General features: G+C 39.5%; 3 protein-coding genes across 4 annotated transcripts; 1 reads left to right on the top strand and 2 right to left on the bottom strand.

Moving 5' to 3' along the window:
- Positions 1–762: 762 nt before the first annotated feature.
- On the bottom strand, positions 763–4,766 carry LOC106328177 (histone-lysine N-methyltransferase, H3 lysine-9 specific SUVH4). The gene is made up of 15 exons (XM_013766561.1): positions 4,599–4,766; positions 4,150–4,482; positions 4,030–4,068; positions 3,899–3,953; positions 3,685–3,794; positions 3,411–3,587; positions 3,209–3,307; positions 3,001–3,099; positions 2,620–2,669; positions 2,446–2,534; positions 2,203–2,362; positions 1,934–2,039; positions 1,545–1,727; positions 1,220–1,450; positions 763–1,129 (listed from the first exon to the last, which is right to left on the bottom strand). Exons 2-15 carry the CDS (start codon positions 4,468–4,470, stop codon positions 1,016–1,018), a joined length of 1,833 nt encoding a protein of 610 aa, XP_013622015.1. The 5' UTR covers positions 4,471–4,482; positions 4,599–4,766; the 3' UTR covers positions 763–1,015.
- Positions 4,767–4,921: 155 nt separating this feature from the next.
- On the top strand, positions 4,922–8,992 carry LOC106335522. 2 transcript variants are annotated; one of them, XM_013774063.1, is made up of 11 exons: positions 4,922–5,066; positions 5,188–5,262; positions 5,388–5,709; positions 5,780–5,916; positions 5,993–6,106; positions 6,184–6,264; positions 6,400–6,528; positions 6,623–6,779; positions 6,875–7,035; positions 7,129–7,252; positions 7,326–8,992. In XM_013774063.1, the coding sequence occupies exons 3-11, from the start codon at positions 5,389–5,391 to the stop codon at positions 8,802–8,804; spliced, it is 2,703 nt and encodes a 900-aa protein (XP_013629517.1). In that variant the 5' UTR covers positions 4,922–5,066; positions 5,188–5,262; position 5,388; the 3' UTR covers positions 8,805–8,992. The 2 variants fall into 2 exon arrangements, with proteins under 2 accessions (XP_013629517.1, XP_013629518.1); XM_013774064.1 differs by having other exon boundaries at positions 4,942–5,066; positions 5,194–5,262.
- A 1,283-nt stretch (positions 8,993–10,275) lies between these two features.
- LOC106328481 (chalcone synthase 3-like) lies at positions 10,276–11,959 on the bottom strand. The gene is made up of 2 exons (XM_013766928.1): positions 11,698–11,959; positions 10,276–11,402 (listed from the first exon to the last, which is right to left on the bottom strand). Exons 1-2 carry the CDS (start codon positions 11,891–11,893, stop codon positions 10,408–10,410), a joined length of 1,191 nt encoding a protein of 396 aa, XP_013622382.1. The 5' UTR covers positions 11,894–11,959; the 3' UTR covers positions 10,276–10,407.
- Between the last annotated feature and the right edge of the window lie 662 nt (positions 11,960–12,621).

The raw sequence follows: 12,621 nt of genomic DNA, 5'->3' as shown, positions 1-12,621 counted from the left end.
CCTACCAATAAGCCCACTATGTTAACTGGGCCTCAATCTAGCCCGTTATCTGGATGAGGCAGAAGCAGATAAATGGGAGGAGCAGAGTCAAATCTAACTCAGGAGTTAGGTTAACAAAAGAAATAGACAAATACCAAGTTCTTAAACCAGCAGTAGATATAAGTTTATACTAGATTTTGATCCGCGCTTTATTTTCCTTTTTTTTTTCAATTGACAAATATTTAGTAAATGTCATATTTCATATATTTGTGTTTTATTTTATAAAAGACTTAAACTTTTTATCTTTCTTTATCGTGTTTCATTTTAAATGACTATTTATGTTTAAAAAATTAAATTATATTTCTTTAATGAATTAAGTTGGTATAACTCTGATAAATTAATTTTATTATGTGGTTAATATTTTTAATAAAAATAATTATATACTTTTAATAAAGATTTATACTTTTCAATGAAAAAAATCAATTTTTTTATAAATGATTAAATTATATTAAGAAAAGAAAAAAAATAATTAAGAATGGTTGAAAAAAATTATTTGAACTTGGATTCAATGGTCCAAAGGAAAAAAAATGTGAGAATTGGATCTGATTTCTTAATCGACCCAAAAGAGATCTGAAGTGGACAGTGGGCTGGATCCGAAAAAAATGAACCAATATAGATGTGTTATTAATATTACTTGATTGTCCTTAAGGAAACATGCAATGTTAGTAAAGAAAGGGCAGACTAAGGTAAAAAGAACAATAAGATCCTGCTTGAATAGTATAGATAATGTTGGCCTTACAAGTTTATATGCCACTGACATAAAAGGGTTCAGGAAGGGGCAACAATGCCCAACAAGGCAGCAATAGTTAATGTACGCTGCAGACGAATATGCCTAAGTCCCTAAAACAACATTGTCAAGGGGATCCGCTTGGGAGATAGTTTTGCCATGTACTCCCCAAAAAATATGTTCAGTCTTAATGAAGTTTCATACTACAAAATATGTTACCAATAGCCATATAGATTCTTCTACTCCTTGCTAGTAGAGGCGTTTTCTACAATTAACTGCTCCACAGTAGCAAGTAAGCTTTTTCACCTTCCCATCAGGTCCATGAACGCTATCAAGAGTATATCCATAGTCGTAAGTCAGCTCCTACAGTTGAGAAAAGAGAATGCTTCAAGTTTCTTAATATAAAGAGCATGTTTGAGTTTAGTCACACCAGGTAGATGAGTTTCTGAGTACCTGCAGTGGTGGAATGTTGTCAGCTGCGAAAAGAACCACACGGGCAAGCTTGATATCCTGGTGAGAGCTCAGGACGCACTGGACAAAGAGGTTTGGTTCGCAGCTGTGATTTATGAACCTGGCAAAGTTCCCTGTTGAACCGGCATCGATGCAGAACTCGGGGGCACTCTCATCTCCATTGCTTTCACTGGCTTTGTTATCCATTGGTACAGCTACGTCCCCTAGCCTTCTCTGTTTGCAAGAATAAAACAATATATTCCTCAAAACTAAAACATGATTGATTCAGTAATGATCACAAAGCAAAGTAATATTTTCTCTATGTTACCTGTCTTCCATCAAGACCTTGCATTGTCTGTTGACAGTCAATCTCAAATATGTAGTCGTTGTCAGTAAGAGTATCCACATCGTCAGTTCTACGGAGGACTCCTATGTACTCACATACTGGTGATCCAGCTGGTATGAAGTCCCATGATCTAACTGCCCAGCCCTTCTTTGGAGAACGAAAGACCTATTTAATAAAGCCACAGCAAAATAAACCAAAGGGAGGCAATCAGGCTTCAGATTGTAATTTGTCTACTCTACTAGACATAAAATAAGCTTTGGTTCCAAAAAACGTCAAAAAATAACAGACAATATAATGAAATCGAAATGAACTTTGGTTCTTTCTACTAAAACAAAACAAAATCCAGCTTTAGTTAGTTATCCATAACATACCTCCAGATGAAATCTTAATCGTTTCTGAGAGGTTCTGTTGACACATTCAGGCCCACACCCACAGTTTGGACCACATTCAAATACAACGTCACGAGGCTCAATCAATCTGAATAGGAAAGATACAAAATCAAGAATCAATACTCATGGAAAAGAAGTATAAGACTGAAGTAACAATCGTAATATTTACTCTTCTCATTTCAGACTTTAGTTCAATACATTACGAATAGGTCACACAAACTAACGAACAACGACTGAACAAGGAATATCACCTGCCATCATTAAGGTCGACATATGGAAAGTTTCCACCATTAAGCCTAGCACAGGCACATTTCTTTGGGTCAGTGCAGTTGCCTCGGCAGTTACACCCCGTTGAGCTCTTTGGAATTTTGACATTAGGCTCAATCTTCAAAGAATTGATATATGTGAACCCTGAGACACCAAAAGAGGATAACTCAGCTCGTGTAATTAAATAATAATGAAAATTATTACTTTCTAGATCTGCTTCGACTTGCCTGATGATGAAAATGGTGTCTCATCCACACGATTAGTGGCTGGAATGCGCTTAGATTCTAGCCCATTAGAGATGTCCTCGCACACCAAGCTTCACAAAAACCATCGGCATTATTTAATGATAAAATGAAATTAAATGTGTAATAATACTACATGGATAAAAGCTAAATAGATACCCCTGAATCTCGGAAGTAGACTTTGGTATGCGTCCGTACATAAAATTGACCTGCAATCACAAGAAACAAAAGTAAAGTGCATAAAAATAGATCAATCTGTAGAAATCGTATGCATTTAGAACATAATAAATATTGCCAAAGAAACAGAAGAAATCTCACAATCCAAATCATTCAAATACAAGTTTTGAAGGGATTTATTTAGTTTGTGAGCTGTTCTTTTGAATGATCTACGTTTATTGTTCGTAACAAGCAGGAACTGTGCAAACTTGAGGTAACTTATCGACACAATATCACAACCCACACTAAGTAAATAGAATACAGAATGACCTATAAAAAAAATAGCAGCTAGCTATCATCAATCATAAGACAAGACAGACATACCTGATTAGTAGTTAGTTCTGGTTGTCCCTCCTTTCGTTTCAACTGATATTTGTACACCGTAAATCCTGAAACGCCTTTCTCTGCCCAGTACTTTACAACCTACACGAAGAAGGTAAGAAGATAGGACCAGAGTCACCTTTAAAATAACATTACAGATAAAAAGGAACTCAAGAACAAATAATAAAGGGATATATGTATGCACAAGTACCGTGTACAATCCATCATAAGTGTATACTCGTTTGCTATAGCTGCTTTTGCAATCGTGACCACGAATCACTCTGACAGGCACCTCATGTTCAAAGCAATTCTGAGAAATGGAAGCAAGTAATACATAAGTAAGGAAAGTTAAAAATAAAATCTTACATTATAAAAAAAATAGATTGCATTCGAATATTAGAGAGAAAGCAGACCTTTAAGCCCAAATTCCCTCGTACTAACTCTTGATCCTTAAACTGACGTTTATCACCAGTTAAGTTATGCCCTCCCTGACCAGTATAAGTCACCACATCTGCATTGTCTAGATCATCCTCATACTGCCCCGACATAACGATAGAAACAGCGAGCGGAAACTGGTAGTTAGCATAGTGCTGCAGGAGAAAGAAAAATAGCGAAAATCAATGAATAAAAGAGAGGTTACAATGTACCTTATAAATATGATAAAAAAAAATATTAGAAAAAGGGTACTCTTTGGTATTCGACTGCTCCCATATAATCGATGCCGTTTAGCCAGTGGCTATGGAAGCCTACAGCAACCATTTCGGCTCTTGAGAAGAAACGGTGTCCAACGTCAATACCTGCAACAAGCAAGTTGTGATCAGGAGATCACATCAAACACCTGAACAAGAAAGTGAAATGTGGGAAAAGAAACAAAGCTGTAAAAGAATAAACACCAACCAACCTGGCAGGTCACCTATCATTTTTCTTGGGTACAACACCGCATTGGCTTTCATCACCTGGAAACAACATACATTGAAGGTTACAGAATAGATAATTGCAAGAAAATAAACAAATTGAACCAACAATACTTGCCTCAGTGATCCCCTTTAAGTCAGGTCTGCTCAGCTTAGCCTTTAGACAACAATGAACCAACACAAGTCAACAACAACAACAACAACACATCAGAAACAATTGCGAGGAAAATGCACAGACCTGGACCATGAGGAGATACTGCGTGTTGAAGAACCTCAGATTCCTCCTGACTTTGAGGTGAGGATCCTCTTCATTAGCGTAAAAGTCCAAATTTGTATCCTCCCCATTCCGCATTGTAGATAAAGTTCCCTCGTTGGGGCTAACATCATCTTCCTTGGCGTCGTCACAAAGCTCAGAGCTTTGATCGCTGAGGAACTTAACCCTCTCGCGTGCTAACTGTTCCTTCTCGTCACGCTCCTTCTGTCTCAGCTCCTGAACACGTGAGCTCGACCGACGCTCCTTTGGCTCGGGACTCTTCGCTCTCTTCCTTCTTCCAGCCATTTGATTTTAACCCTAAACGAAACCACGAGAATCACAATCCGACACGTTAGGGTAGATCGAGACACGATCGAGACAAGACAAGGACGGGATTCAATAATCTGGAGATGAAACGATGAAAATTAACGAACCTGTAAATTGTTGTCAGGAGATTAGGGACTGGAGAGAGACTGATGAGAAGCTGTCACCAGACGAAGGCGTGTGGAGACAAGAAGGAGATATTTTCGCCCTTGTGTATTTTGTTTTTGTTTTTTTTTTCGGACAATTATGTCCTTTTTCCAGCTGTTGCAACCTTTCAGTTTCCCTCCAAAGATAAAAATTTTGGCGGACGACGAAACAAAAAAAATATAATAGTTCCTATTGGGCTTTATAAAGCCCATATTCCCAAAGGCCTAGTTTTATTCCAATAAAGGAAAGATCTGTTCGGTTCGGTTCGGTTATGTGTAAACCGAACCAGTGGTCCATGGTGGCAACGCAGCAAGCAAGGTGTGTTGACGGAGACCCAAAATCCTCTCCGTCTTATCTTCCTCCCATACAAATCTCTCGCTCCATTCTCTTCTCTGCGGCCATTGACACTCTCTCTCTCTCTCTCTGTATAGGTATACTCCTCCTCCTCCCTTTGCTTCTAGGTTTATCCTCAATCTCGTCACTCTCTTCTCCAATTCATTAGACTTTGGTTTATTGCCTTGATCTTCACTTTCTCCTTCTGGGTTTTGTCAGAGATAGACCAAGAGATTGAATTTTTACCTACCCAATCAATCATCAATACCGCTCTCTTCATATTCAGCCGTAAAGGTCAGTACTTTTTTTGTTTCAATTCGATTCATGAATGAATCAGATGTTGTTACTTCATCTTGGTCTCTCTTGTTAAACTGTGTGTAAAGTTCAATTCCTTGCAATCGCTTTGTGGACTTTGTCAGAATGGCAGCTGATCAGAGGAGAAAGAGGATGAGCAGTGCCAATGTGATTGGTTTCAGTTCAAGGGAGCATTACAGAGCCAAAAGGAAAAAAGTTGGTTCACCAGATGGTGGTTTGCGTTTGAGAGATCATCACATCAGTCTTGAATGGGACGGTAACCGAAGTAAAGTTGTATCTAAGAGGGAACAAGTTGGGCTGAGTTTGAGGCATCTTCGAGAATTTGTTAACTATGTTCCTCCTAGGCGGAGTCTTCTGGCACAAGTATGCCCCGTCCCTCACGAAACTTTCCAGCTGGAAAATCTCTCAGAGGTGCTTTCTACTGAGGTAATACTTGCGTAGCATATATGCTTACACCTTTGAGATGTTAAGACTTTTCACCTTTTATCTCCACCAGGTGTGGCGGAGTTGTCTATCTGATGGCGAAAGAAATTATCTAAAGCAGTTCCTCCCTGAGGGAATTGATGTGGAGGAAGTTGTAGAGCAATTGCTTGATGGGGAGAATTTTCATTTTGGCAATCCTTTTCTTGATTGGTTAGTGACACGAGACTGGACTTTTGTGGATCCCTGCAATGAAATCTGTGACCTTGAATTTAAGTTTTTGTTTCAGGGGAACAAGTGTCTGCTCCGTCAAAGCTCATCCAGATCAAATTGTTTCTCAGGAGGAATGCCTGAGGGCTGCTAAAAGGAGATATTACGCGGATCTAGAGAAGTACCATAATGAGTATGTGCAGTTTTCTTTATTCAGATTATATGAGCACTTGTGATGATTGTAACTCCTCTTTTCGTTGTTTCTGGTAGTATTATAGACTCTTTGCAGATGTTGAAGGAGAAATGGGAAAGCTGCAAAGATCCAGAGAAGGATGCTGTTAAGATGTGGGGGTCAGTGCTTTAGAATTGTATATATATAAGGAGATCTGTTAAGAGTGTAATGTAAACAAGCAGATACATTAGAAAATCGTGTAGCCTAGTATATTTGATTCACCGATTGTCTGTTGCTTACATTGTTTCTTTTAGGAGATCAAGTGAAGGCAATGCACATGTAAATGGTAGGTGCCATGATCTAGCTGCTGCATCGGAGTCTAGTTCCCGGGATGCAGATGATAAACCATGCAATAGTGATAGGAGTGGAGAGGTTAAGAGAAGGTGCTGAACATACTCTTTCACATGTATATGCTGTTGCTGTTAGTATTCTTTCCTTATATCAAATCTGCATACTAAAATTTCCAGTCCATTACAGGCCCACGAGTACTGCTATAGAGAAAGAAAAATCTCAAAGTCCCTTGATTGCTCCAGAGAATGTTGTAAACGTGGGAGTGAAAGCTGGAAAAAAGGATAAGCTACCGAAGCATAGCATTCAGCAAACTGATGGTGCTAAATACATGTCCTACCTTAAGGTTAGTTATACTTTTGTTTGGCTGAATGTGCATTTGTCGTTCATGTAACATATATGGTTATTGATCAAGCATTTAACTGCATTGTATATATTCAGATAAGCAAGAAGCAGCATCAGATTGTCGCAAGCATGAAGCAGTCTGGTAAAAGCATTCAGTTGAGAGCACTTAATCGAATCTTAGGCAACATCGACAATTTGGATGTTCAACCATACGGATTGTTTGTGGAAGAAGAACAGAAGAAACTGAACACTCACTGGTCAGTGTTCCTTGTTGAACAAGGCAGCTTCCTTCATAATGCCTTTGGTTCTGTTTTCTTTTTTTTTTGTTGAACCTCAGATGTTTCATGCAGGCTGCAACTGGTTAAAGATCTTCCTGCAGCATATGCAATCTGGAAAAAGTTGCAGTCACAGAAACGAGATGTAATCAACTCTGTGGAAAGAGAATTAAAGGACAAACTCAATCCGTTGATGGAGGTTTGATTTCTCCGTATAGATGTATTATATTGTATATGCATTCCCATGTTATTAACTCCTTTCTCGGGCACAGGATAAACAACTGCACTCTGCAGAAAGTTTGAATCCAAACCAGAGTGGTGATTTAGCACCGGACGATGAAGATTCTGGAAGTTCTGGTCAAGTTAACGCCAAGAATCACTCCCTTTCAGAGGATTCTTCGTCTGACGTTGACCAAATCACAGATTCAGGTCGCTGCGTGCAAGTTGGTACCTATCCCTCACAGGTTTCGTCACCAGATTGTGACAATGGCAATCCAGCGGATACAGAGGAAAAACAATATTCTTCTCCCAGCAGGTATCATCACCTTAATCGAAAAGATGCTGAAGCAAATGACTATTCCAGCTCAATACAAAGCCAGTCTCTCCCACAAACTTCATTTTCTAGTGACCCCCACCCTTCATATCTCGAAGATACAATTCCTGTAGGCAAAAACTGTGTACCAGAGGTGGAGAATGCTTCAAGCCATGGAGAAGAGTTGCAGTTTCTTTCTGGTGGAGATGTGTGGCAGCCAGTGGGCGGAATCAGGCAGTCCTACATTGGCCACCAAGCTTACACCCCCAGTGGTGGATTGTCAATTATACATCATCCTGAAGGTGGTGGTGAAGAAGAGAAAAACGGTTTCATACACCTTGAAGAAGTTGATGGAAGGAAGATGTTGCAGCCGAAAGCAAACAACAGTTTTGGCTCTTTCCCTAACAACAACCAAAATGAACTGCTCCGGTCTCTATTTAAAGGCCAAGGTGTGGCATCTCGTACCACCACTGAGCAGCTTCACACTCTTCTTAATGTCCCGGAGCATAAACAAATTATGAACATTGGTTTTCAGCAGGAAGGAAGCAGCAATCTGATGGAGAGGAGTCAATTTCATGGTCAGTTCCAGCATCAGATGACTGCACCACAGGGACTGTCTCAGGACCAGCACAGACATGTTGATATCTATGGCCAGGGGAGCGTTTCAGAGAACGTTTACTGTGATGGACGTGGATTATTGATGCAGCGGCCTGACTGGAACACCAGTGTCGCTCAGATGGGAGTCACCACACAGCAGCCCCTGTTGAACACTGGTCCTTTGTTAAATCAGAACTGGCAATTTAAGAGCATGTGCACAAACACAAACGGTGTTAGCAATCATACCGGGACGACCGAGAGTGATCTGAACCTTCTCAGGGGTGCTAGTACTAACGCTGAGACGATCATTCATAGGGAAATGAGTTCAGATCAAAGCTTGTTCTCTGTTTTCTCCCAGTGCAGTCAATTGCGCCGCTCCAGCTCTCCTTTTGAGCCAGAAAGTTCGAGTGGTAACTATGAAATGCTGATGGGGGGAGGCACAACTCAGGTAGGCAGCAGTTTGGTTCATCCTACTCACAACCCGCTTGATTATTTGAGCAGTAGCACCCCGGTAGCAGCTTTGATGCCAGAGGATGTAACGTGGATGAACAACCAGAGTCGCCAGAACTCTGGTCTCCATGACCCACTAGGCAAGTTTTATCCAAGGTCATGGAATCCATAACCATGTTTTTGAAGTTTTGAAATGCAGAAAACGCACTTGGGGTCATCTTTAAGATTATACAAAACCCAACATGGGTTTCTAAGTTTCTATTTTTTTTAATCTGTTCATGTACATAGAAAGATACAGAGGAACTTTTGTTTTGTACATATTTAGGTTTTGAGATATGAACTAGGAAAAAGGTGAGGATACTTCAGCTACCTTTTTATATTTGGTTTTTACATTGCCCCTTCACCTTCTCTCTCAAGTTACTGAATGTTCAATTCGTTTTCACATAAGTGTAGGACAATACCGTTTTCTAATAGTTGATGTATCATGAATCCAACAAATTATGAACTTTCTTTAATAGCATCTAAAGTCTCATTCCATTTTGTAGGCCTGGGCATTTTAACCTAGACCCGAACCGGAACCGACCCAAAAATACCTGACCTGGAACCGGACCGAAAATTTACAAGTACCTTTTGGGTCTAAATTTTTTTTACCCGAAAGAACCGGAACCGAAAAGGAACCGAAAAGGAACCGACCCGAATAGATCCGGACCCGAAAAGAACCGACTCAAATAGACCCGACCCGATAAGAACAGATTTGTACCCGACTTAAAACTATGATGTTTTTGTGTTCTATTTTATATATATTATTTTATAATTTAGTTGAAATATCTTTTGTTAACAACATTTGTTATTATTTTTAACATTTTTAAAGTAATATAAAGCTTTAAAATGTAAAATTTAGAGTTTTAAAATGTTTTATTTTAATTATTAATAGTTTCATTTAAGTTGTTTTGTTAAATTTTAGATATATATGACAAATATTCAACTAAAGTTGATGGAATTGGGTATATCATATCCTTTTCAGATCCTAAATACCCGAACCCGATCCGGACCCGATATGGACCCGAAAAATTACGGATATTTTATGGGTATTTTAATTATAGACCCGAACCGATCCGGACCCGAGAAGAACCGACCCGAACCCGAACCGAAAATTTCTAAATACCTATTGGATCTAAATATTTAGGACCCGAAAAGATCCGGACCCGAAAGGAACCGGCCCAAACCCGACTCGAAGATCCGAACGTCCAGGCCTACCATTTTGTTTGGAGTAAACATGTCTACACTCTCTACTTTCCACTTGGTAAAAAAAACATTTGTTTTGTATTTTCTTTTATAATAGAGGAAAATATTGTAAAACCATATATCGGTGCAATTTCATTTCTATAATATAGTTATTCTATTTTGTAGAAAAAAAAATATGATTGAGTTAGAGATCGTCTAAGTATATAGAATATTCAGATGTGGGTTTAAGATAAGATCATATGAAAGCTTACTTCTTCATATGAATACTAGTTATTTGATTGTCCATAATGACACAGCCAGAGAAGAAAAATCCAGGTCTGAACTGGACATTTGATATTGTATCAAAAAGACAGAAAGACAATTAAATTGAAAGAACCTATCTCAGCAAGTCCACACACTTCACACTAAATGAATCCTTCATTAGTTATTGGCATTACATATTCCATATCAAATTGAAATACATTAAAAGACACGATGCTGGGAAGTATGTGTAGTAGGTTGGTAAGGCATATAGATAGAAAGAGATCTGTTCAAACAGGAACGCTGTGCAAGACAACAGTCTCTACGGTGAGACCAGGTCCGAAACCAAACAAGACACCCCACTCCAGACCTTCTCCCGTCGTAGCCACACCATCTTTCGCAGACTTCCTCCTCATCTCGTCCAATATAAAGAGAACGCACGCGCTAGACATGTTTCCGTACTCGCTCAAGACCTGACGCGTGGCTCTCATCTTCTCTGCCTTGAGTCCAAGCTTCTTCTCAACCTCGTCAAGGATCGCTGGACCACCAGGGTGAGCGATCCAAAAGAGGGAGTTCCAGTCACTTATCCCTAGCGGTTTAAACGCTTCTTCAAGACTCTTCTCTATGTTCTTGGAGATGAGCCCAGGGACGTCCTTGAGGAGATGGAAGGTGAGTCCCACTTCCCTCAAGTGTCCATCTATGGCTCCATCCGAGTCGGGAAGAATGGTCTGCGCCGCAGACACCATCTCAAAGATTGGCTTCTCCCCCACGGATGCATCAGGATCTGAACCAACAATAAGCGCCGAGGCGCCGTCACTGAAGAGAGCCTGTCCAACGAGGGAGTCAAGATGAGTGTCAGAGGGGCCACGGAACGTGACGGCTGTGATCTCAGAGCAGACAACGAGGACACGTGCGCCACGGTTGTTCTCAGCGAGGTCCTTGGCAAGACGGAGGACAGTGCCGCCGGCGAAGCAGCCTTGCTGGTACATCATGAGACGCTTTACGGAGGGACGAAGACCAAGGAGCTTGGTAAGCTGGTAGTCAGCACCAGGCATGTCGACTCCTGAGGTTGTACAGAAGACAACGTGTGTGATCTTGGACTTAGGCTGACCCCACTCCTTAATAGCCTTCACTGCTGCCTCCTTGCCTAGCTTAGGGACTTCGACCACCACGATGTCTTGTCTAACATCTAGAGAAGGAGCCATGTAGGCACACATGTTCGGATTCTCCTTCAAGAACTCCTCGGTTAGGTGCATGTGTCGTTTCCTTATCATCGACTTGTCACCTGTTATAGTAACAATACAGTTGTTAGTTGTTTCAGGGCATAACCAAATGAAAAATCGGTTGAACCCCAATTTTTTTTAAAAAAATAATATACATAAACATAAGCTTCAAATTTATATTTTTAAAAATAATATACATAAGCATAAGTTTCAAAATTATTTTTAAAAAATTATTAATCACACTTAATAAATGGTTTCCAAAATTTCAAAGCCGGACGCCCTGAAGTGAATAAAAACTTCTTATTTTTTGAACACTACTATCTGAATAATAACAGAATAAAAATTATTAAGACATACACATGCGCTTGAACTTCTCCTTGAGGTCAGTCATGTGTTCACTGTTGGTGATGCGGAAGTAGTAGTCTGGATACTCCGCTTGGAGCACATGGTTCGCAGGGTTGGCCGTGCCTATAGCCAAGATACCTGCGGGACCATCAGCTCTTTGTGCCTTTCTGATCTCATCCAACGATGATGACGGCCTACTCATCACCATGTTTTACAAAAGTTGATAGATGTGTGATCTTGTGTAGTATGCAAGTTGTGTGTATATATTTAGATAGCAAACGGTGAGTGAGATTATATAACAAGAGGACAAAGGAGAAGGGGGATGGGAGTGTGGTAGGTTGAATGGACGGGCAGATGAAACATTACGTGTTTCTCTGTTAGGTCTCTTTTCTGTGGCTCTCTTTATTGCTTCCCTTTTGTTTCGTTACTTACCAAGAAAATTGAATGGTTGGTTACTTGGTTTGATTGATTTTACGTTTATTCACAACAAAAAAGACATATTTATTAATATGTGTGTATTTATTATATTATTCGATGTGTACATCAAAGGATACGTAGAGCTAGTCAAAGACGAGGGTAGCACTGAGCATAAAATCCATAATCCGAACCGAACTGAAAAACCCGATCCGTACCCGATCCGAAATGTAAAAAATACCTGAATGGATCTTGTAAGGTGGTACAAAACATATTCGAACCCGAAGTGTTATTAACCGAACCCGAAAAACCGAAATAACCAAAAAATCCAAAAAGATATCCAAAGAAACTGTTCCGAATATCCAAACTAATATACAATATAATTATATGAAACATGAATATATACTTCAAATATTCAATTTCATATTTATTTTGATATGGTATCTAACGATAAGAATTTAAAATTTAAATAACTACTTTAAATACTTAATTATATATACATAAGTATATATTTTTTATGTT

The sequence above is a fragment of the Brassica oleracea genome, chromosome C3 (assembly GCF_000695525.1).
Source record: "Brassica oleracea var. oleracea cultivar TO1000 chromosome C3, BOL, whole genome shotgun sequence".
Classification (NCBI taxonomy): domain Eukaryota; kingdom Viridiplantae; phylum Streptophyta; class Magnoliopsida; order Brassicales; family Brassicaceae; genus Brassica; species Brassica oleracea.
The sequence above is the reverse complement of the archived record's forward strand: the minus strand, read 5'-3'. Positions and strand labels throughout refer to the sequence as shown.

Coding starts and splice junctions, on each gene's coding strand:
- LOC106328177 (XM_013766561.1), bottom strand. CDS start 4,470: ATGGCTGGAAGAAGGAAGAGAGCGAAGAGTCCCGAGCCAAAGGAGCGT. Junction 3,795..3,898: donor AATGATAGGTGACCTGCCAG/GTTGGTTGGTGT, acceptor TGCTTGTTGCAG/GTATTGACGTTGGACACCGT. Junction 1,451..1,544: donor AAGGTCTTGATGGAAGACAG/GTAACATAGAGA, acceptor TCTTGCAAACAG/AGAAGGCTAGGGGACGTAGC.
- LOC106335522 (XM_013774063.1), top strand. CDS start 5,389: ATGGCAGCTGATCAGAGGAGAAAGAGGATGAGCAGTGCCAATGTGATT. Junction 5,710..5,779: donor CAGAGGTGCTTTCTACTGAG/GTAATACTTGCG, acceptor TATCTCCACCAG/GTGTGGCGGAGTTGTCTATC. Junction 6,265..6,399: donor GATGCTGTTAAGATGTGGGG/GTCAGTGCTTTA, acceptor TGTTTCTTTTAG/GAGATCAAGTGAAGGCAATG.
- LOC106328481 (XM_013766928.1), bottom strand. CDS start 11,893: ATGGTGATGAGTAGGCCGTCATCATCGTTGGATGAGATCAGAAAGGCA. Junction 11,403..11,697: donor GGAGAAGTTCAAGCGCATGT/GTATGTCTTAAT, acceptor TTACTATAACAG/GTGACAAGTCGATGATAAGG.